Raw genomic sequence first — 24,586 nt, 5'->3', positions numbered from 1 at the left:
ACCCACTATACCACCACGTCCAGAGGGTTGTAGCCTATCCCCAACGTTATTTAATCTCTACAAAGTTAGCTGTGAAAGAAGCAGGAAAACTGTAGAAAAGGAATTAAGTTAAGGGAGAATAAATAAAAATTTTAATGTTTGTCAGTGACACTGCAATTCTGTCAGAGATTGCAAAAGGCTCGGAATATCAGTTTAACGGAATGTATAGTCTTGGAACGAGGTGATAACATTAATATCACCAAAAGTAGAACAAAGATAATGGAAGTAATCAAATTAAGTCAAACGATGCTGAGGAATTTAGATTAGTAAATGGGACACTGAAAGTGATAGATAAGGTGTGTTGTTTGGTCAGCAAAATTACAGACGATGGTCGAAGCAGAAAGGATCGAAAATGTAGACTGGCAATAATAAGAAAAATATTTCTCAAAAACAGAAAACTGTCAATATCGAATATAAATTTAAGAGTTAGGAAGTCTTTTTTGAAGGTATTTGTCTGGAGTGTAGTCCTGTATGGAAGCTAAAAGTGGACAAGAAGGGAATAGAAGCTTTTGAAATGTGGTACTACCGAAGAATGCTGAACATTAGATGGGTAGAGAGTGTAACTAATAAGGAGATATTGAATTGAATTTTGGGGGTAAAAGAAATTTATGACACAACTTGCACTGAGATGACAAAAGTCATGTGATTACAACGATATACTGATTACTCGGTGTCCATAGAGGAGATGGGGAACATAACGTCGCGAGCAGTTGAATGCTCTCTGTGATTTCAGTAATTTAACTTACACAGAGGCCAGTTTCCTTCCAGTGCCAGGTATACTCAAAACATTTTATTCAGTTTAAAATTGCTGGGAGAGGGGAGTTGGAAATGACTAGATGGGAAGGCGATTATAAACTGTGGGGCTATAATTAGTCACCTTAAAATCTACTGGCTTATTCGTATGAATCAAAATTAATATCCTTACAGGGTACAATTTCGCACTAAGAATTGTGAAAGTCACGTAACACATTCCATTAGAAACGATCCCTCATGAACAAGATTCATCTAAAAAATCGAAATATATAATGTGAAATAATCAAATACAGTCCACTATGTGGGAATCGGAGGATCAAGTACGAACCAGAAGGGGTGCTGCACGTTCGAGTCACTTATATATTTCTGCGTGCAGGATCTCATCAGTTCTAATCTAAATGTGTAAATACCAAAACCTAGAATCCTAGAATGCACTGGTGAGTATTGGGCGGGGGGTAAGTTTAGATGGAATGGAGGAGTCGATGACCAACACCTATAAGGGCCCAAAGACAAAAATCATTAACCCTGGAAGGAAGTTTCCAAAAATATACGTTACCATCTTATATTCTCTGGAATAAGTACAAGGGACTACTCATGTTGCACTACGTTAATGTCCGTAATCAGATCATGTGGTTGATTGATGGTCAAACTGCAGTCTGTCTTCGATAAATTCAGAAAACGCGGAATATGTCAGAATTACACATGTTTATGGGCACTTATTAAACTCAGTAGAAGGAGATCCCACGTTTTAATGTAGCCACAGATGGATGGTTTTGGTTTGAGAACTATGTGGTTGGCTGAGTGCAATAACATAGTAAACTTTCGATAAATTCAGTATCGGTGCAACAATTCCAAATCACGCACAAGTGTGGATACTCATTAAAGGCAGGAAAATAAGATCTAATGTTTTAACATAGCTCCGGATCAATAATCCTAGACTGAGGATCATGTGGTTGCCTGACGGCCAGGATACAGAGTAACTTCACAAAGGCACCTGCATTAAAAATGGAAAAAATCCTACAGATATACTCCAATACACGAATAGTAAGACCATGGAAACATATACTGTAAGTGTTTTATAAATGCTGTGTTTCATAGTTTTTGTCATATAATGGGAAATTTGTCGTAAGTATTGGATAACGCATCACTTCATACAACCAATGGACATAACTGCAGATGGTGTACACAATAGGAAGACAATCTTCAGTTTTTGTCTGTTATTTATAATGCAGTCAATCAGTAGAGAGTTATATCCGTTTCTGGAGATAACAAATCTTGTGATGTTCAACTCTCTTTATTATGTGGAAACAGATGAGAGATGATTCATTATGTAGTTTAAAGCTATAGTTTATTAAGCATTGAGTGCGGACGACAATAAAGTACTACTATGTCTCAAGTAGTTTTTCAGAATATTTTGAAACAATGTGTATTTATACTGATTTCAATGTGAGTAACGTTTATTAATTTCTCAACAGCATTCATAGCACAGGATACACACCGACATTACGAGTGTACAACAGCTGTATGCACACCCACGTCCCGCGGATGACCTAGTCTCAGCTGCCGTCCACTTCCTACAGTGGTGTCTACAGGCCAACTACGACCACAACAGTTTCCGGGGATCAAGCTAGCACAACAATATGGCTTTTTATCGCCGGGAACTCAGCACGCCACCACTGCAGGCGCTACTGTCGCCGTCTAGTGACAACGCAGCCAGTGAGAGATTATTTCTCTCCACAAGTCACGTGATTGAAAGTAGTCTGCACTGTATACCTCCACTTCAGCAGTACTCAGACCAGCGCACGGCCTCCGAGAAACCAGTCATTGTCGGGAGATACGCCAAGCAAGAGCATCGACCGCTTTGCGGTTCCTCATTCCGAGTAATTCCTGACCAAGTCCAATCTCCTCTAGTAAAACCCTAGGTGGTTACCTGTAAGTGGTATGTCTTAGACTATACAGTTGATTGATAGTGTTTTTTCTTCCTCTAGCTGTATTCAGAATAAACACGTTGTTACTTCTAGTCTACTTGACTCCTGTTTCATCTGTATGTACTGAACCCACTCCATAACAGATTCTCGATGCGGATAAAGATTCGACTACCTCTCAAGGTCACGTCTGCCACACCAGGGCAGTGATGAGGATGTCCTCCAGAGTCTGCCATCTCCAGAGCTACAAGGGTCAACAATCTTTTGGGATGAGAAGATCACCCCCCTGCAGGTCGACGCCTCCGCCGGCCTGTGGCAGTTTCACCCTCAATGGATACCTCTGGTGCACTGCCTTCTTTCTGCTGGCCTCCCAGGCTCCAGTATCCTTCTCAGCTTTTTACTGGGCCCTCCATTCATCATCCCTCTCCCAAGGCCCACCTCCGTTTCTCATTCTGTGTTCCTGTGCACGCTGCGGCGGTGAGCTTTCAACGGTCCAATTCTTTCGGCGATCCTCCCTTTCACACACAGTGCAGTAACAAGTGCTCAGCGGACCACTTCCTCTGACAGTCCGCCTTCTTCTTGTCCCTGCTCCTACACACACACACTGGTAGTGGGTGCTCAATGAACCAATCTCTCCAGTGCTCCACCCTTTTCCTACCGTGTTCCTCCGTGTCGGATCTTCCAATGGTTTTTCGCTCAATGTACTCCTCCAGTGCTCTGCCCTTTGCTTCTGTTTGCCTTCCTTACTGCACATTTCCTGGCTTTGTGCCATTAGCTCTTCCATGATGTCCTATTCATAATCTTTTTCTTATTCAGTCGTGCCCGTTCTCGCCCACTTTGATGTTCGCCGTCGCGAAAGGACCGTTTCACACCACGACGCCTCTCATCCTCGCATACCGGTTCCAGGATCTGAGCTGCAGCCGCCTAAGGCTGCCTAGAAATAAACGGACACACCACGTCTACCAGGCTAAGCACAGCACCCATGCGGATACCGCTGCACTCTCTGGCATTGGGTAGGTGCTGCCGTCTTTCTCTCCCCATGGGGAGGAAGTACAGTCTCTGCAGCAGTGACTCGACGGATTCATTGTCTCTTTTCCCAAGGGGGAAGGAATGCAGTATCTTCGACTATGAGCAAGATTGCTGCAATATTCACGCCTGCACTTCGACCGTACTGCATGCACATCCACGTCCCGTGAATGACTTAGCCTAAGGCGTCGTCCACTTCATGCACTGGCGCTTGCAGGCCAGTCACGACCACATCGGTTTCCAAGTTGTAAGCTAGAGGCGCTGGAGGCGCTTATGTCGCCATCTGGCACTGTTCCAACCGACGACGGGAGGCACAGTCAGTGCGGGACTATTTCTCCTCGTAAGTCACATGCCTGAAATTAATCCACTCTATATACCTCCACCTTAGCAGTAATTAGGCCAGCGCACGGACTCCGAGAAGCCAGACATCGCCAGGAGTTACGCCAGGCAATTGTGTTGACCACTATGGGGTCCCTCATCTGCAGGCTCCTGACCAGAACTGACCTGCAAATATGTGACGAATTCTTCCCTCGGCGGACAGCGAGTCGCAGACCTAGGCCTTGGACTACGCCTCAATGTTAAGGATCCATTACGCATCTTTGACGGAGTTATCAGATTGGTGATATCTCCTCTGGTAACTCCCTAACTGGTTACTTGCTAAGTGGCATATCTTCCTGTAACCCACTTAGACTACACAGTTGCTTGCTTGATAGAGTTATTTCTTACAGTAACTGTATCCTGAAGAAACGTGATAGTACTCGCAGTCCAAATGGCTGATGTTTTTATTTGTAGGTACTGAACAATGGCCCATAACATATAGTATGAAACAATGTTTCGTTGTTGACTGTTGAAGTGATCAAACAATGTGTTTAAATGTCTTGTCACTTTAATCCAAATAGACAATATATAAAATGCATATTTGAAGCAGTATATAATACTTACATTAAGGCTTCTTTTAATGCTCTCACTACTTATCTATGCTAGATACAGCTGGGAGACTCGAACTACAAGACGTAATTAGGCAACAATGAGTTTCTAAAGGAGCCTAGCTTTAAAAGTCAGTGGATTTTTCAAAGTGATTCATGAAATTTTGTGGCAAGAGTGCACTATGAAGAATGAAGTAGCCAAGTCATTTAACTGCTTATACAGATTCCATTCGAATTGTATATGAATGTACGCTAAGTATTGCAAGCTATATATTTTATCGTTGGTATCGACAGTCGTGTTAGCGCTGTCAGCGCTGCATTTATTTTGGAGCTCAAGCCGTGGTGGTTAGCGCTTCACTGAGACCGTAATTGGCTGTCTCGTTGGTCAGAACCAAGGAGCGCAACGCGATGCCAGAAAGGTTGAATTTCGTGTTAAAATTAATTTTTGATGGTGGGTTTACTCGTGTGTGTTGCATAATGACGCCGACGGTGCGTTCAATGTAGAAGTTAAGCCAAATCGTGCACAGTGAAAATTTCGTTGGAACTGTGTCGCATTAATTGGTATCATAGCATCCACCTATTCCCTCTATGTTGAACCTAATACTGAATGAAACATTTAATCATAGCTGCAGTCACGGTGTTACAGAAGCAGGAGGTGACTGTTCTGGAGCTGTATGTAGAAGGGGAAGGCATACGGTCGTAAAACGTAATTCAACTACAGGCTGCTTTCGTAAGAGCGTGCAAAAATTTAACAGGACATAGAGAATGCTCCACTGAACAATTTGAAGTAGGGAACCTGGGGTCGAAGAAGCCTGCTTAAGTAGATAATAGGAATAAAATCATATTACTGTGCACTGTTTTACTTACATTAGTCACAGTTGACTGGAAATACCACCAGTGACACAATGAACCTACCATTTGTACTGCATCTCACAAAATGTGCTAAAACTGATAGCCATCAGCCTCAATAAAGAATGACAACGGCGAACAAGATTTTGACGCACCCCCACAAATATCCCTGGTGTGTTTCGATTCACATCACAGGCAGCTACAATTCTGGCAACAATTCCATTTCCATATCCACAAATGACTTTAGATATCTCCATAGGTAATAATTAAGGGGTTTCAGGTCAGGTGCCCTCGCCGGCCGTGGAATATGACCTCCCCTTCCAAACCAGCGGCCAGGAAATGCAGCACTGAGATGGCTGCGGACATCCACACTGAAGTGAGGCGGTGCACCGTCACGTTGTATCCACATCATCTCACGAACAGCCAAAGGTACGTTCTCCAACAACCCAGGTAGAAGTCTTTGCACGAACCTCAAGTACAAGTGGTCACTCAGACGGCCAGGCAGAAGATATGACCCACTGAGACTGTCACCTACAATACCGGCCCAGATATTCACAGCAAAACGTACTTGATGGTGTAACTCTACTACAGCTTTAGGGTTTTCCTCATCCCATACATGGCTATTCCTGCTGTTCAAAATACCACCACGATCAAATGAGGCCTTGTCAGTAAACAGCATGATTTGGAGGAAATCTGCTCGATCAATCCGTTGTTGGATCAACCACACATAATGCGACCCTTGGTGCAAAGTCACAAGCATTGTATGGACTCGTGGGTATAATCGTTATTCGTGGAGTACTCGCCGCACGCTAGTATGTGCAGCAGCAATTTCACGAACAATACGACGAATACTTGCGGTGGGATACGCTGCAACACGTTCCAGCACCTCCACTGCCAAATCGGGTGTGCAAGTGGTCCTCACGTTGCCACGTTCCTAACTTCTTCTTTCCAATGAACCGGTCTCCTGCATTCGTGGGTCGAAAGAAAAAAACACCTTTCGTAACGGATGATACATGTTAGGAAATCGTTCCCTGTACAGCCTTTCAGCAGCTAGATCATTGCAACGTACTTCCCCATTCACAAGGTGCGCGTCAGTGAGTTATGCGAAACTGTACCGTTACTACTCCATCGTATTGTACTTTACGTCTCTGAATAGCACTGAGTAATGAGTGGGTCTGTCGTTGATTCATAGTACGTTCTATCAAGGAGCAATATAAACACGATATAACAGAGCCACCATATGGACAAGTAAAGTAAATAAAACCTGCAGCATGACTTCCTAGTAATCAGGCTTGTCCTCCTCATTTCCTTGTAGGAAGTAAAGAATGTACAAAAAAATGGCTCTGAGCACTATGGGACTTAACTTCTGAGGACATCAGTCCCCTATAACTTCGAACTATTTAAACCTTACTATCCTAAGGACATCACACACATCCATGCCCGAGGCAGGATTCGAACCTGCGACCGCAGCGGTCGCGCGGTTCCAGACTGTAGCACCTAGAACCGTTCGGTCACCCCGGCCGGCAAAGAATGTACATGTAAATAAATAGCACAGAACGTATAAACTTGTACGCATGTTACTTGTAAATAATCTGGAAAACAGTAAAGCTAGACAAAGTGGTAGACAAGCTTACTTCCATCTCTCCTTAAGCTGACTTCTCCGATCCCAGGTTCCCTACCTCAAATTGTTCACTGGAGCATTCTCTATGTCTTGTTACATTTTTGCACACATTTACAGAAACACCCTGTATAGGTATATTCAAAAATTAGCTGCAAACGTCGATAGAGACATCTAACTTTTAAATGATTCGAAAAGTCCACTGACTTTTAAGAGCACGCTACTTCAGGAAGTCAGTCATGACTAATTCTGTCCTTCAGTACGATTCTCTTGGTGTAGCTTGAACAGGTACTTGTTCACAGTCGTGAGAGCACTACAAGGAAACTAAAATATTGAACCTTGTTCTCTCTAGCGCACACTGGACTCCCATTCGGGAGGACGACGGTTCAATCCCGCGTCCGGCCATCCTGATTTAGGTTTTCCGTGATTTCCCTAAATCGCTCCAGGCAAATGCCGGGATGGTTCCTTTGAAAGGGCACGGCCGACTTCCTTCCCCATCCTTCCCTAATCCGATGAGACAGATGACCTCGCTGTCTGGTCTCCTTCCCCAAACAACCCAAACCCAACCCTCTCTCTAGCGCGAGATTATTTCCCTATGTTGCACATTTGGCAGCATGGAAACTAGTGGCCAAATGTCTTGTCCTGGACACAGTCTATGTGACGAAAAGAAGGCCATTAGAGAGTGAGGTATGAAAAAAGGGTTATTCACTTGATTTGTATATAAATGCAAACATACAGAGGTTGGACAAAAATATGGAAATACCGCGAGGTTCAAATGGTTCAAATGGCTCTGAACACTATGGGACTTAACATCTGAGGCCATAAATCCCATATAACTTAGAATTACTTAAATCTAACTAACCTAAGGACATCACACACATCCATGCCCGAGGCAGGATTCGAACCTGCGACCGTAGCGGTCGCGAGGCTCCAGACTAAAGCGCCTAGAACCGCTCGGTCACAGAGGCCGGAAAACACCGCGAGGAAAGCATGCTTGAACATAAATGTAGATGCGAACTAAGACTGCAGTTTGCGCTGTTGTATTTGAGTATGAACGACACTTTTGTAGTGTCCTCAATACGTTGCAAGTGTCAGTCGTGATCAGAACAGTGTTGTCTGTAGTTGTGAGTGCGTTACGACGGAGATAAGTAAATTCGAACGTGGGCAAATAATTGGTGCTAGTACAGTGAATACTTTCGTAACCAAGGTAGCCGAAGTGGTTAGTGTTTCAAGAGGCACAATCTCGAAGATTTATATACTGTACAGAGAAAGAGGGAAAACATCATCCACTAAGTCAGAAAGCGGACGAAAGTGTGTGTTGAGTAACAGTGACAAACGGTCATTGCAGAGGATTGTGGCGAAAAAATAAGAGCACGACAACTGCAAAAGTTGCTGCAGAACTGAATGTCGAACTCACGAAACTCGTCAGCACCAAAAAAGCACGAATGGACTTCCACAACCAGGTAATTACAGAGCGAGCTGGAATTCCAAAACCATTCATCAGTAATGCAAGTGCTCGTAATAGGAAAACGTTGTGCCGAAGCCATAAAACCTGGACTATGGAGCAACTGAAGAAAGTCATCTAGTCGGATAAGTACTGTTTCACACTGTTTCCAACTTCTGACCGAGTTGCCATTCCAAGACTGAAACATAGCGGTGTTCGTTGATGATTTGGCTTCCATATAGTAGTATTCTATGGGCCCCATGGTTACTGTGCAGGGTCACATTACAGCCAAGAAGTAAGTGACCATTTTTGATGATCAGGTCTGTCCCATCCACAATGTTTGTTTCCCAATGGTGTTGCTGTGTTGCAAGATGACATGGCCCCTGTTAATTCATCTCGTGTCGTTCAGGACTAGCTTCGTGAACTCAAGGGTGAATATTTGCCCCTCCCCAGGCCTCCACAGTAACCAGATCTCAGTATTATCTACCTTTTGTGGTCTACTTTTGACAGAGTCACTATTTAGGGGGTAACAGTGGTATAAGATTATCTTGAAACCATGCAGAAGCCGTATTTATCCATTCAGAGAGGGCTGGAAACTTTTATACGCTAGAGGCTTTCTTACACCGTATTAGGCACGGTTTTGTTTTGTCCATATTTTTTCACCACTGTATTTCATCAGTATCATAGATGTAATTTCTGTCAAAATATAGTCAACGCAAGAAACTGCAGTAATTTGAACCAGGTGTAATTGTAGAGCCGGCCGCTGGAGGCCGAGCGGTTCTGGCGCTTCAGTCTGGAACCGCGCGACCGCTACGGTTGCAGGTTCGAATCCTGCCTCGGGCATGGATGTGTGTGTTGTCCTTAGGTTAGTTAGGTTTAAGTAGTTCTAAGTTCTAGGGGACTTATGACCTCAGCAGTTGAGTCCCATAGTGCTCAGAGCCATTTGAACCATATTTTTTTTTTTTTTTTTTTTTTTTTTTTTTTGTAATTGTAGAGATCTTTAAGTCTGAGTACTGTATCAGAGAGATTTTACATGTGTCCACGCCCTTTGCGAAGGACGCTATTGTGAACTGGAAGCGCCAGAGAGGCACTGACTCCAGTCATTGCTCTAATTGACCGTGTCCAAATGGTTCAAATGGCTCTGAGCACTATGGGACTCAACTGCTGTGGTCATAAGTCCCCTAGAACTTAGAACTACTTAAACCTAACTAACCTAAGGACAGCACACAACACCCAGCCATCACGAGGCAGAGAAAATCCCTGACCCCGCCGGGAATCGAACCCGGGAACCCGGGAGTGGGAAGCGAGAACGCTACCGCACGACCACGAAATGCGGGCTGACCGTGTCCGCCATACTCTAAAGCATAGCGTACGAAGGAATGGTCATCCAAGTCAGTTAATAGAGAGAACTTGCAGCCATGTCTCCCCGTTCGGGCTTCAATCGGTAACTTGGGTCAATGGTGTTGAGGAGGTTGCTATATTTATAACTAAATTGTCAAAAATGCGGCCCCACCTTCCGTTCTCAAGCTATGAAAAACCTTTAGAATCAGACTATTTCTGTGCGAAGATGTCAATGTCCTACCGCAAATCAAGGATCTTTACATTGAAACTCGAAGAAAGTCAGATAGAATTTCTGAAATGACCTGCTTAATGCCACATTTTGATCCCCACTGGTATCTGAGATCAACCGCATTGAAATTCCGACTTTATCATACCTAAACGTAGTAAAAATACCGGAGATTAAACACAATACTAGTAACAACAGTAACTGTCACACACAATAAGTTGCATGGCTGGCACCTGTGGAATGAATGATAATGGACAGCCATCGGCTTTTGACCACTTTGTGTATAGCACTAGAAGAAAGGATGATATTCACTATTCTGGATTAAATATCACTTTGGCAGAGAAAGGGGTGAATTATGCTGCCACAAAAATCTTTCGTCATTTGCCAAATGGTATTAAAAGTCTGACAGATAGCCAACCAACGTTTAAAAGCAAATTAAAAGAATTTCCGAATGACAACTCCTTCTACTCAATAGATGAATTCTTAGAGATAAAGTAGTAACTGTAAAAAAAAGAATTAATTAATTAATTATTTGCCCGCATCTCGTGGTCGTGCGGTAGCGTTCTCGCTTCCCACGACCGGGTTCCCGGGTTCGATTCCCGGCGGGGTCAGGGATTTTCTCTGCCTCGTGATGGCTGGGTGTTGTGTGCTGTCCTTAGGTTAGTAAGGTTTAAGTAGTTCTAAGTTCTAGGGGACTGATGACCATAGATGTTAAGTCCCATAGTGCTCAGAGCCATTTGAACCATTTTTTTAATTAATTATTTTGTGTAAAGAAAACTTATGTTAAAGTGACACGTTCCACATCATTACGAAATGTCGTATTCATGATCTATGGAACAAGGATTAATGTATGTATGTATGTATGTGGCTGTGAAGAGGGTAAAGTCGATTTCTTATTCGATATGTAATAGATAGGTGCTTTGCTATGGCATGAGCTACAGCCAGGCACTTAGGTGTGAATTGCAGAGTAACTATGTAGATGGAGTCGACAGCCGGTTCAGACCGCCATAAAAGATCTTAGAAGTATTCGTGATGCTATGGTGAAAATAAAATGAAGGAAAATCGGACAAATGTGAACAGGTCGCCGGCCGTTGTGGCCGAGCGGTTCTAGGCGCTTCAGTCCGGAACCGCGCTGCTGCTACGGTCGCAGGTTTGAATCCTGCCTCGGGCATGGCTGTGTGTGATGTCCCTAAATTAGTTAGGTTTAGGTAGTTCTAAGTCTAGGGGACTGATGACCTCAGATGTTAAGTGCCATAGTGCTTAGAGCCATTTGAATCATTTGTGAACAGGTCTCGCGCTCTGAGAGTTTCGCACAAACTTAATTATGTATACAGTTAATTCATCTACAGATTTTGATGAGTTCGTTTGCGAGTATCAAAATTTGTTACGTAAATGGCCGTATATTTTGGTTTCATTGACTCAAAAATTAAACTTTTTACACCGCCAAGGGTGTAATTTGGCATGAATTTCGACAAGATTTTTCTACCCACTCGTGAGAAAAAGGGGTATTAATCAGATGGACAACGAAGTGTTCCTAAGAGAGTTCCGATTTTGCTGATTGAGGTAGGGAGCCCTAGAAAATACCGATGTAACTACACATTTCTGCTAAATCTGTCCTAAGGATGTTCCGTCGTTAATGGAAATAATTTGTACGTGTCTTGTTAAAGTATTTTCATTGTTCTGTTTATAATCTAAACACAAAAATAAAAGTAACACGAATTAAATTACTAAACTGTTTTATTGTCAGTCTTAAAGAGAAACGAATCGTTATTTTAGTAAAAAATAAAATGTGATTACATGTTTTGGCTCCTTAGAGGAAGCAAGTAAACAATTTTACAGTTTTATTGTAAAACTGTTTATCAGTATCAGATGTCTAGTAACATCACATTTGCAGTATGTTTGATATGTGAGAATAGAGGCTACTGCCGACTGGAAGCTGCCTGGGGGAAAGTGCGTCTCTGAGGCTGCGTCTGCTCAGGCTTCTGCGTCTGTGTCTGCACAGACTGCTGCGTCTGCGTCTGCGCCTGCGGCTGCTCAGGCTGCTGCGTCTGCGTCTGAGGACGCTGCGTCTGCGGTTGAGATCCGGCCTGAGGCTGCGGTCGTCCGATGTGCTGCTGGATCTGGTCCCTGCACAGCATGCGTCCCCAAAGTTAGCTAAAACATCTATTTACCCGCAGTTTATTTCACGACGTTTCGGGATTGCCACGATAATTCGACTGACAACCATTCAGCCATCTTCAGGTGGGTGTTTTGTACTGGAGATTGCTAGTTCACATCGCTAACTTTACAAAAAAATAGGTGCGCAAAGGCAGCCGGTATATGAATGACCTCTTTAGAGTTTCGCGCCCTCTTCGAATATTGCTCCCTCAATGGTACGCAGGTGCATGCGCAATAGTGATACTACGTACGCGCTCTCTGTCGAAATCAGGGCTGCCGAGCTAAAATTCAGATGATTAATTCAACATCTGAATTACAGAGGGCGCGAAACCCGACTGACGTCATTCACGCAGCAGCTGCCTTTGAGCATGTCTCTCCAGGCCAGTTTTTTGTACGAAGTTAGCGATTTGAACTAGCGATCTCCAGTGCAAACACTCACCTGAAGATGGATGGATGGTTGTCATCCAGATGCAATCCTGAAACTACATGAAATACTCCTTAAGCCAAGAAAATTTCAAGAATCGTGCCCGCAGTTTGTCTTGAAAACCAGAATGGCCTTTGTCACTGGAATCAGTCACTATTGAAATATTCGCACCTTTACGATAGAATGCATATAATAATCAAAAAATACCGCCGGGACAAAAAAATGGCTTTTATAAGTCCTGAATAAAAGGGCCAAAGATTATCCGTTAAATGAAACAATAAATCAACTAAAAGTTTCCGGTATAGGGCATGTGCAACAGCTAACGACTATAGACAATATGGTAAAAAAAAATTATATAAATTTCATTTCTGTTACGGAACCATTAGCAGAAACTCCAAAAACAAAGCACAAAACATGGACGGTAATGAAATTCCATAAGAATTTGGTTGTCACAATATGTTATATGAAAGCTAATGTGAAGTCCTTACGAATAAATAAGTGGAATACACAGGCAACAAAAGGGATTTCTTACAAGAGGAAAAGGTTGTACGAGTGCATACAGGATTATCGACCACTAAAAACAAACTACACGTATGCGTCCTCAGTGAAATAATAAACCAGAATAATTTGAAGTGAAATGAACATTTGTCAAGAGATGACACTGAAAGAGTACCTCTAAAACTTAAGAATTAGAAATACAAAAGTAGAATAGGAGTATACACACTACATTTGACACAATCTAAGGAGCCACCAAGACGTGAGTGACGACCCTTACGGCCCAAAGACTGAGACACAGGATTCGCATTCAGAAGGAGCGGGCGGTAAATACCCTTCTGGACATATTAATTTACGTTTCCTATTGTTAACCAAAATTGCTTAAGGTGAATATCGAGAGAGATTCTTTGTAAAGAAAGAATACAGCAGATTTCTTTCCCCACCATTGTCCAAGCCGACATTGCACTACGTCTCTAGTGACTTCGTCGTCGACGACATATTAGCTGCAACCGCCTTTGTTGCTTCCTTTCTTTACAACGGAAATAGCCCGTGCAATATTTGAGAAAAAATTGAGAACCCTGTGAAAGGTACAGTGCTAGAATATTGGTTGTGCTGCAAAAATGTCAGACAGCGCAAAAATGAGAGTAAGGAACTGGAAAGCACATCATCACATTTTTGGGAAGACAAAAAAAAAATGAGAGCTACAACGTCTTGTATTGGTGCAAGAAGAGAGAGAAGTAAGGGCTAAAATACGGAATATCTAAAAGAGGACACATGAAAATCGCAAATGAAAAGCAATAAAGATATACGAAGAAAGTATTTAGAGAAGAAATGGCGAACTTCAAAAGTAGTTCCTACTCTCTCTCCAAAAACCCCACAGCGAGTGACTCCTAAAGTACTGGCTTTCATGAGTAAAAATGAAAAATCATAAAATCATAAATAAATAAACTTTCTGACAAAAAGTATCAGGACACCAATTACTGGACATTAATACGTCCTGTGTCCACCTTTCGCCTTCATGACGTCTTGAACGCTGCTGAGGACACTTTCAGTGAGGTGTCTGAATGTCTGTTGAGGAATAGTAGCCCATTCTTTCTCAAGAGCAGCAACCAGAGAAGGTAGATATGTTGGAAGCTGGGGTCTGGAACGGAGTGAAAGTGTAAGTTATCCCGAATGTGTTTCGTTGGGTTCTAGTTAGGACTCTGATTAAGCCAGTCCATTTCAGGAAAGTTATTTTCTAAAAACCGTTGTCCCATGGATAATTCTTTATTATAGAGTGCTTAGTCATGTCGATACAAAAAAATGATCGTTTCTGAAATCATTCTCTGCTGTAGTTAGTACACAATGTTGTAGAATGTATTAGTATCCTTCGGCATTTAGTGTTTCTTAATCGAAATAAGTGGATCACACCTTAACCGCGGAAAAAGGACTCATACCGTAACGCCACCTCGTCCGTACTTTACTGTTGGCATTACACATGATGGCAGCTAACTTTCTAGAGGCTCTCGTCGAATCCAAACCCTTCCACTGACTTGCCGCAGGGTTTAGAGTAATTTCCAAACTCTTTTCCATTTATCCACTGTCCAGTGGCGTCGCTGTTTGCTCCACCTTAAACTTGGCTTAGCGCTGACTACAGAAATGTATGGTTTATGATGAGCTGTCCGACAGCTGTACCGTATTCCTTTGAACTTAGCAAGCACAGTCATTGCGCTATCTGGACTGCTGGTAGCACTTTGGAACTCTTGAATGATTGCTACCGCTGATTTCATGCGATTTTTACAGCTACCCTCTGCAATGTTTGACAGTCCCTGTCCAACAATACATGAGATCTACCTGGTCTTGGTGTAGTTGTGGTAGTTACTTCACGTTTCCACTTCAAAGTCACGTCACCAACAGTCGACTTGGGTAGCTTCATAATGGTTGAAATTTTCCTGACTGATTTGTTAGTCAGGTGACATTCAATGACTAGTCCACGTTAGAAGTCAACTGAACTCTCCCGACCAACTCATTCTGCTGTTACTGTTTCTCTACTGACAGCACAACGATCCTCACCTCCTGTTATATTGGTATGTCCGCCTCTCGTGACGTGTAGTTGTCAATACCGCATTACATAGATATGTCCTGATACTTTGCATCATGGGGTGTGTAGTGTACTGCACGTTATATGAGACATCTCGGGAAACCAAGTTACAGAAAGTAAATATTTCCCACCGTTAATTATCATTGCTTTCTATGCACCATAAGCTAGTTTTCTACACATAAAAATGTTTTCACTTGGTCCTTGTAGTTTTCATCCACCTTATAACATTGGTCACGAAAGAACTTCCGATGGAGGAAGAGATAACTGCCACTTTGTAGTCAGTCAAGGTTGTAGAGGAATTCTTGCTCTTTTTTTTTTCAGTAGTTAATACCAAGTTTTTCCGTCTCGCCATCTTGATCTGCTTTTATGTTTCTTGTTAACTTCAGATCCATTCCATCACTTTAGGTGGTTGAGTAGCTTGTCTGAGTAGTTTGGAAACAGAAAATAATTCCACAGTAACAATAGGTTGTTCATTATAGCTGCCATTGTCTTACCAACGTACGAAGGAGCAGCATACTATGTCGCAAATATAGCACTGCAGTGGAGTACTTTTCAGTACTCAGTACTCAGCCCAGCAAGTGTAAGATGAACCGAGAGTTGGAGCTACATACCTGTTGACGAACCAGAAGGGCTGACGGTCAGCCGGCCAGGCAGAGACGAGCGATGCGACGTCCTCTTCAGGTGAGAGTGTGCTGCTGGTGGACTCCAGACCCACGCGGTTGTCGAGCCCGACGTCAGTCGTGAACTGCGGCAGAGGGCCGGGGTACGACCACCCACTGCCCGCGTACGACGGTTTGTACTGCGACATCACCGCTCCCACCAGCGACAGCACTAGCACTGCTCTCAGGGCCGACTGTGCAAATGGAGAAAAAGACTGACAATCGGTGACCACAGAAAATAACTCAGACCTAATGTTGGAATTATGATGAGGCGACAGGCCTTTGATCTGTCATGTAAAATGCTGTGGTGCGTGCTCACTGAGATACTGATGAAGTGGACATAGCATATGGTAGTCACGTAGCTTATATGGTCCCAGTAATCCATGCTTTGCGTACGAAGCAATTAAATAAACGGTCACACAGACAAATGCAATGAAGCTTTTCATCATCTGTTGTCTTAGTTATTGGTGAACTCCTGGAGTATACGGTGGTGCTCCAATGCATCTCTCGACAAACATCAGGAAAGAAAAGTTTCGTGGTCCACATTCATACAACCAAGCATTTTCATCACAACTAAGACACACGAATGTTGCAGATGCAACGTACACAAATTTTCTTTAGAATCTGAAACAGACTGGGACATCGAGAACGAGATACACTACTGGCCATTAAAATTGCTACACCACGAAGATGACGTGCTACAGACGCGAAATTTAACCGACAGGAAGACGATGCTGTGATATGCAAATGATTAACTTTCCAGTGCGTTCACACAAGGTTGGCGCCGGTGGCGACACCTACAACGTGCTGACATGACGAAAGTTTCCAACCGATTTCTCATACACAAACAGCAGTTGACCGGCGTTGCCCGGTGAAACGTTGTTGTGATGACTCGGGTAAGGAGGAGAAATGCGTACCATCACGTTTCCGACTTTGATAAAGGTCGGATTGTAGCCTATCGCGATTGTGGTTTATCGTATCGCGACATTGCTGCTCGCGTTGGTCGAGATCCATTGACATGTTAGCAGAATATGGAATCGGTGGCTTCAGGAGGGTAATACGGAACGCCGTGCTGGATCCCAACGGCCTTGTATCACTTGCAGTCGAGATGGCAGGCATCTTATCCGCATGGCTGTAACGGAACGTGCAGCCACGTCTGTATGCCTGAGTCAACAAATGGGGACGTTTGCAAGACAACAACCAGCTGCACGAACAGTTCGACGACGTTTGCAGCAGCATGGACTATCAGCTCGGAGACCATGGCTGCGGTTACCCTTGACGCTGCATCACAGACAGGAGCGCCTGCGATGGTTTACTCAACGACGAACCTGGGTGCACGAATGGCAAAACGTCATTTTTTCGGATGAATCCAGGTTCTGTTTACAGCATCATGAAGGTCGCATCCGTGTTTGGTGACATCACGGTGAACGCTCATTGGAAGCGTGTATTCGTCATCGCCAGACTGGCGTATCACCCGGCGTGATGGTTTGGGGTACCATTGGTTACACGTCTCGGTCACCCCTTGTTCGCATTGACGGCACTTTGAACAGTGGTCGTTACATTTCAGATGTGTTACGACCCGTGGCTCTATCCTTCATTCGATCCCTGCGAAACCCTACATTTCAGTAGGATAATACACGACCGCATGTTGCAGGTCCTGTACGGGCCTTTCTGAATACAGAAAATGTTCGACTGCTGCCCTGGCCAGCACATTCTCCAGATCTCTCACCAACTGAAAACGTCTGGTCAATGGTGGCCGAGTAAATGGGTCGTCACAAAACGCCAGTCACTACTTTTGATGAACTGTGGTATCGTGTTGAAGCTGCATGGGCAGCTGTACCTGTACACGCCATCCAAGCTCTGTTTGACTCAATGCCCAGGCGTATCAAGGCCGTTATTACGGCCACAGGTGGTTGTTCTGGGTGCTGATTTCTCAGGATCTATGCACCCAAATTGCATGAAAATGTAATCACGTATCAGTTCTAGTATAATATATTTGTCCAATGAATACCCGTTTATCATCTGCATTTCTTCTTGGTGCAGCAATTTTAATGGCCAGTAATGTAGATGCACCAGCATCCAGAGTTATTTCGTTTCGCGGTTGAATTGCAGGCAGCTAGGAGCTCGCGTCAGTTCGCGTAACCTGGCGGCGTAAGGTGGGACGGAAGTGTGCCCGCTTGTGTCGTTCATTTGTGATGATGTTCCCGAAGCTTTCGGACCACTAACATTACTGTCGTACACAATTACATTCTTGCTCTTGGTTTTTCCCTCGGTTTCCTATTGTGGCTTTAACATTTTGGTTTACTCTCGGTTTTTCCTGTTGATTCGACGTAAAAACATGACCTTCCTCCCTCCGTCAGTTTGTCCTTTCGAATGTGTTTACGGTTTCTGTCGTCGACCACTCGGTTCTTTCGAACTCTCTCCGTTTTCTCAGTAACCAGGTCGTGGCACTTACAAAACAGTAATCTAGGGATTTTACTACTGGTGCCGTCTTGGAGTGCTTCGCAAAAGTGGAAGTTCTGTAGGACGAGTGACTGCACAAGTTGTTTCACATTCTGTGGAAATGTATTCCGAAACTTCTGGAGGGCAAAGAGGTACACACTTAACGACAACATTTTATGTCTAGTTGACGTTACGTTTAATCTAAATTATTCACAGTTTTCTGATATGATATAGAGGATAATAATTCACGAAAAACAGGACTAATTAACTTCTGATGACGTATTAAAATTCTTCAGACTTCTCCCCCTTGAATTTAAATCCCAAGTTATGCGGCAAACTGAACACGACTTGGGAGCCGTCTGGACGATGACAGTATAAATGTTTTCAGGTCTGACGCTTAAGAAACAATTGAGGTCATCGGGACTGCAATCACATTTACAGGCGCGCGGAACCGACGACATGTCATTGACATAAAGGAGAACAATAGCGGGCCCAGGACTGACCCCTGTGGCACTCCTTAGCTAACTTGCTTCCAGGACCCTAACTAACCTAAGGACGTCACACACATCCATTCCCGAGGCAGGATTCGAACCTACGACCGTAGCGGTCGCGCGGTTCCAGCCTGTAGCGCCTAGAACCGCTCGGCCACTACGGCCGGCTTGCAGCATGTTGATGTAAGATTCAGGGCGCAAAGAAATCGTAAGTGGATGAATTAAGTCCTGAGCACTGTCAGTGTGGTTTGTAGCACATGAAAATGTACTTACATATTTAAGTTAAGGCATATTTAAGAGGCACAAAATAATCCAAGCACAGTATAAAAGCTGCCTTGTCACATCTTTGATATGTGTCTCAGTAATACAAGTACATGGTGTAAGAAAAACCAGTTACGTATTGTAAGTGACAGTTACGGTGTGTGACGTCGCTCCGCTAGTGACATAGAGGATATTTGAATTGTGATGCCCTCTCTTATCACTACAGGACGTGCCACAGTTGTCCATGATATTGAGCAGATCGTCTAAAATTGCTTGCGGTGGGGCCTGCCATTGGTGGACAAGCGATCTCTGAAGTTCAGCATATCGTTCTCTTAATCACAATTTTAGGAGGAATTTAAATTGTCTCAAGGATGCTTCACACGAACATACTGCTAGGCCCAGCTGTCGATACCGCGGCCTCCAGATATATCCATAGTCCTAAACAAGGATTTTTTCCCAGGGGCTTCAATCAGATTTGCGTGTTTACCGAACTAGAAAAATTCCTCAATACTCCTAGTTTGCATTACACATCAGTGAACAGATATAGTGTAGTCAACACAATATGTGGCCTAGTTAACAGCTGAGCAAACATTTTTCGAAATATTAATGGCGTCCATTTAAAGCAAGTACGATCACGATACGACGCCACAAACAGTTCAGCGTTTTTTATGTGAAAAAGTTGCAGTCACAGCTTCGGGTATTTAACTCATGTGCCATATTATTTCCAGAAACTTTATTGTAGAACAGAGTTATCAGACGAGAGTAAAATGAGCTTCTTGCGGACCTAATGCTTCAAATATTCATTATTCATTCCATGTGGAATATATGTTCACATTTCCCAAATATCTGCACTTTTAAGCAAAGTCAGTCTCAATATTCACTTGAAACCACTAAAACAAGACTTTTTGTATAAGAAGTTGAAAATCCGTTTTCTAGAAAAATAATATTGTGCGAATGCCATTCTTTCAGTTTTGTTTCCCGTGGTGGACGCATGTAAGGGATTGCTTATCTGACAGCAATAAATACAAGCCTAACATTAAGGCTGCTTCCTATTTCCGTCGCACTAAAAGGCAATATGATATCCCAAAAACTATGAAGTTACAAATTAATACGGATTAATGAGCCACTTTTTTACTATACGTGTTTATTACCAGATCTCCAAATGATCCAGCGTCAGTTTGTAACCTTCATTGTTCTGGGACCACCATTAAAAGAACCATCAGACACTAATATTCGGAATTACCATTCTGTATGCTAGTTACAAAAATAACATGGGTATGTTTACAGTGTGGGACAACTATATATATCTCACAATAAATCTTTCATTCGGCATTGGAGTGTGCACCGTTATGAAACGGCCTTGGACATTCTAACTGTGTTCCGAACCAGGAGCTAAATCCGATTCTTTGTCTTGCGCGGACAAAAACAAAAATCCGGGTGTTGTTCCTGGTTCAGCACACAGTTCCAGCTTCTCAATGAGTTTAAGAAGTTAAGTTTCATAAAATTAAAAAAAAGAGAAAAACACACATCATCGCAAACAAATGAGCATCAGAAATATAGTTGCATGTCATATTGATTTACGTACAGTGAGCGAGAGCTGATATTGCTTTCATAAGCTACGTGTTTTGTGTGACAGTGTACAAAATAGCGCTGTGCCTTAGCTGGTTGTGCGTCATACGCGGCCTCCAGTCTACTTCCGCGTTTCCTTCGCCCCAGTGGCCGGCTCTAGTGGTGTTGGGTTGCTTATCCTCAGAAATCTAACTATCAAAGTAGGCGCTATCCTCCTACAAGGCTTTCGCCCAATATCAAACACTTCGCTTTGACAACTGTGACTGGTAGCTTTCGTCCTGTAAGGTCATGCTAGCCTATCCACCACTAATGTTAAGCATCAATGTACAAAGACGGATTGCAGACTAGACTTTATTGTCATTTTTACTGACGTAATTATATCGATGAGAAAGATCGGCTACAACGACAATTAGATCACGTACGTCATGCGAAGTCAAATGAGATGTACTGACATTGATTCCGCATGTCACAATCTGTATAAAGAAATTATGAGTTCGGGACCCTATTTTTATCTCTCGTGACAATGAAAACTCGTGAAGCTGTGTATTTGTGTCCTTTGATCAGTACGTTGACGTCAAAGACGTGATATGTATTTCATTCTTCAACGCGCACACGACAATTTGTTATTAGAACAATGTTTACAATCCGTTATTCCATAGGATGTGCACTGGAGTAATACGTGTAAGATGGAAAAATGAAGAAATGAATGGGTCAGATATTTTTCATTCTGGTTTTGAGTTCACGTCTGTTACATTTTTTCCTCCTTGTTCTAAATAATTCGAAACTTAATTCGGCTAAAGAATAACGTAACTTCTGTATGAAAATAAATATTTTTCAACGAGATTTTGACAGTCTAATACATGTTCACAACGGAGATCTTATTCAACAGCCGAACTACGAGTAGTTTCGCAGCCTAATCTGAAATGTCGGTGCTAAGTTACGTCGTTGAATGGAATCGTAGAAGTTTTGTTTGGTTCGATGTATTATGTTTAGTAAATGAAGGCGGTAGAACGAAATTTTGCTAAGAACACAACCTGTCCATGTGTCTCCTCTCAGGTGTGCGCTGTTTTTTAGTGTGGACCACATGTGAGACATATATTTAAATAACTAACAAGAAGGTCAACTCTATCGTCCAAAAGCTGGTGTATATAGAACGTTGCGGCGAATGTTCTTGAGCACGTGCGGAAAAGGACTGCGAGGTGAGTGCGGTGACAGTGAATTTGTAGGCAGCGCTGAGGTACTCACCATCATCTGCAGCTTCGCAACGCCAACTGACAGCAGCGGTCCTTGTGCCCGCACATATAGCGTGCGCCGTTGCTGCTGACGTCACACCAGTTCTTCCCAGTGGCCCGCACACCTTTTACACGGAATCTCGGTCAGTTGCCTCTGCAGAGCCGCAGGCCGCGCTACACTTGATTTGCAGGGCAAGGGAATTCCTACACGCTAGCAGACGATTACCGATAAGAGAAATCTGAAGGAAAAAAAGCTCATCTTACACTTTCTCTGTGACTTTTTCGTTCTAAGCGCATCAAGTTTTATAGACGTTAGTTCAAACCATCTGAGCGTCTTTTAAAGTACTTTTTAATCAAAAGCAAAATAACATGTGTCATTGCGGTCAAATGCATGAATAACGAATGTCCTAAAGAAAGGTTTGAGGTAAAATATGCCATATGCATACTATCACCTTGACAATTTTATTACTTTCTATATTTTATTTAAGAGTTTTAGTAGGGACGCGAGAGGAATATTATTGATCATCTTAAAAGGAAAAATCGGACACATACATCCTCAAATCTTAGTTGTTTCTGAGATGCAGTTATTAGATACTATAAGAAATGAAAATCAATAGCTGATTGTAAATTAACAGACGTTAATATTCGTGTTTTGATGCCAATTCCTCTTTATAATTCACGTTCAAAAAGTGAGTCGGTACCTTTAATGTGAAACAGACGAAGACTTGTAACCTTAGAGCGTTTCGCCAATGAAGGCAGGGAATTTACGATCCTTTTTCTTCATTTGATTAGCAACAGGGTGGGGACATCATTTTATTGTAGTCTGTGTAATGTAAATTTTAGTAATTTGTACAAGCTAGCTCTCTTGTAAGGAAATATCTGTGATTATCAGGTATTGTAAAATCGGGGGTTGTTGTGTTGAGCAGTTCCTTTTCGTTTGTGTTCTTGTTTCACGGTAGTTAATAACGTTAGAAGCAACCAAACTAAAATTCACTTTCATTGTATCTGGAGTGGGAGTTTATATGAGAATCTATCTGCCTGGAATATTAGGTAGTTTGATTTCGTTACGAGATTTATGTGGAGACTGAAAACTTTTTCTTTTGATAATGCACTATTATATCTGGGACATTACCTATTAGTGGTCAAAATGAAGAGGTGAGAATTCAACCAACAAAGCCATAACAGTTGCCTATATTTGCGGTAAATATTTCTATCATTTTTTTATATCCATGTGGCAAAGAGCAAATATTTGTTCGTTCATTAATAAAGATGAAAGGCACAATGTCGCAAATGTAATGTGTAGATAGCTGCTGTGTTGCTAATGGGAGCTGTCGGTCCCATTTCCCATTAGGAACACATTGTCGCTCAACACAAGGCGCAAAATAAGTTGAATCGGAAGTGATATTTTAGAATTTGAACTTAAAAGAAATAGTGTCTATAAAACAAAGTAACTTTCTCAACGTGAACTATCAACTTCTGTAAGTTTCAAATAGATGTATCTCGGGATCCATAGAAACAGGGTATTGTTTGTGCTATGTTTTCACTTTAGAATAGTCCATATCATCATCTCTTCATGTGTGTCAGCTTCTTCTTCAAACACTTTGTATGGAGTACATGTAAGAAAATGGAGAACACAGTAGCGTATACCGTAGAAACAAGGATCGAACACCAATAACTCAGAAACAACACACCCAATCGTTTTCAGAACACTGAACTCACATGCGAGCCTCCATATTTGTCGTTTTTAAGGGAAAATATCTCATCCTGTGAAAAAGAACATATAAATAAACCAATGAAACGTAATGAGGTAAAGAGGGAAAGAAAATGTTACATAAATATTTGCAGTTTCGTTTACATTTCCATCTACTAGCCACAAGATAACTCCTGATGAAACTATTTACGGTTTCGAAAGGAAATCGCTTTTTACAAACGTACTTCCGACTTTGCAATTGGGGTATTTTGTATCACTGCAATTATACATCGTAAAATTTACATTACTAAGTGTACAAATGTACTATATCTGTCTGCTACTAGGAGAAATCGTATACTCGGTATTTCTAAAATATGCACTGAGTGATTCAACAGCTGCATAAACGCCAATAGTTTCAGTGGTACTTTTCCGTTGTTTTCTTCCGTTTTAATTATGGAGATGTATCGTATCTTTCTTTTCGGAATAACTGACTTAACTCTATTTAGAAAATAACGTTCTGTCACTTCACATTTATTCCCAATGGTAAACTCTCCAGGACACAAAATCCATACCTGAATGCAGTGTTGTTTCGAGTCCTACGCACATCAGTACAAATCAACTAAAACACCAAGGAGGGGGCATTGACTGAGATCAATGGCGAAAGTTGAATATTTGTCCCGGAACGGTATTCGAACTATGGTCTTTCGTTTACTAGGCAGATGCTCTGACCATTCCACTTTTTTCCCATTTTTTCGTTGTTTGTTGCGTTCGGTATTGACGGACGTCACATGACAACCTTTCAAGTTCATCATTGATTCCTGTACTCAATTTTTTCATTACAGAGCCACCAGCCCTCTGAACGAACACAATGAGTTACCGTGCCAACAGACCAGCCCTCTGAATAAACACAATTAGTTACCGTGCCGGCAGAACACTAAG

The 24,586-nt window shown here is 42.6% G+C and overlaps 1 protein-coding gene across 1 annotated transcript; it reads right to left on the bottom strand.

Moving 5' to 3' along the window:
* Nucleotides 1-11,866: 11,866 nt before the first annotated feature.
* On the bottom strand, nt 11,867-22,045 carry LOC126470146 (uncharacterized). The gene is made up of 3 exons (XM_050097760.1): nt 21,971-22,045; nt 15,915-16,156; nt 11,867-12,274 (listed from the first exon to the last, which is right to left on the bottom strand). Exons 1-3 carry the CDS (start codon nt 21,974-21,976, stop codon nt 12,067-12,069), a joined length of 456 nt encoding a protein of 151 aa, XP_049953717.1. The 5' UTR covers nt 21,977-22,045; the 3' UTR covers nt 11,867-12,066.
* Between the last annotated feature and the right edge of the window lie 2,541 nt (nt 22,046-24,586).

Source organism: Schistocerca serialis, chromosome 3, assembly GCF_023864345.2.
Source record: "Schistocerca serialis cubense isolate TAMUIC-IGC-003099 chromosome 3, iqSchSeri2.2, whole genome shotgun sequence".
Lineage (NCBI taxonomy): Eukaryota > Metazoa > Arthropoda > Insecta > Orthoptera > Acrididae > Schistocerca > Schistocerca serialis.
Note: the sequence above shows the minus strand (reverse complement) of the source record. Positions and strands in the feature narration are given on the sequence as shown.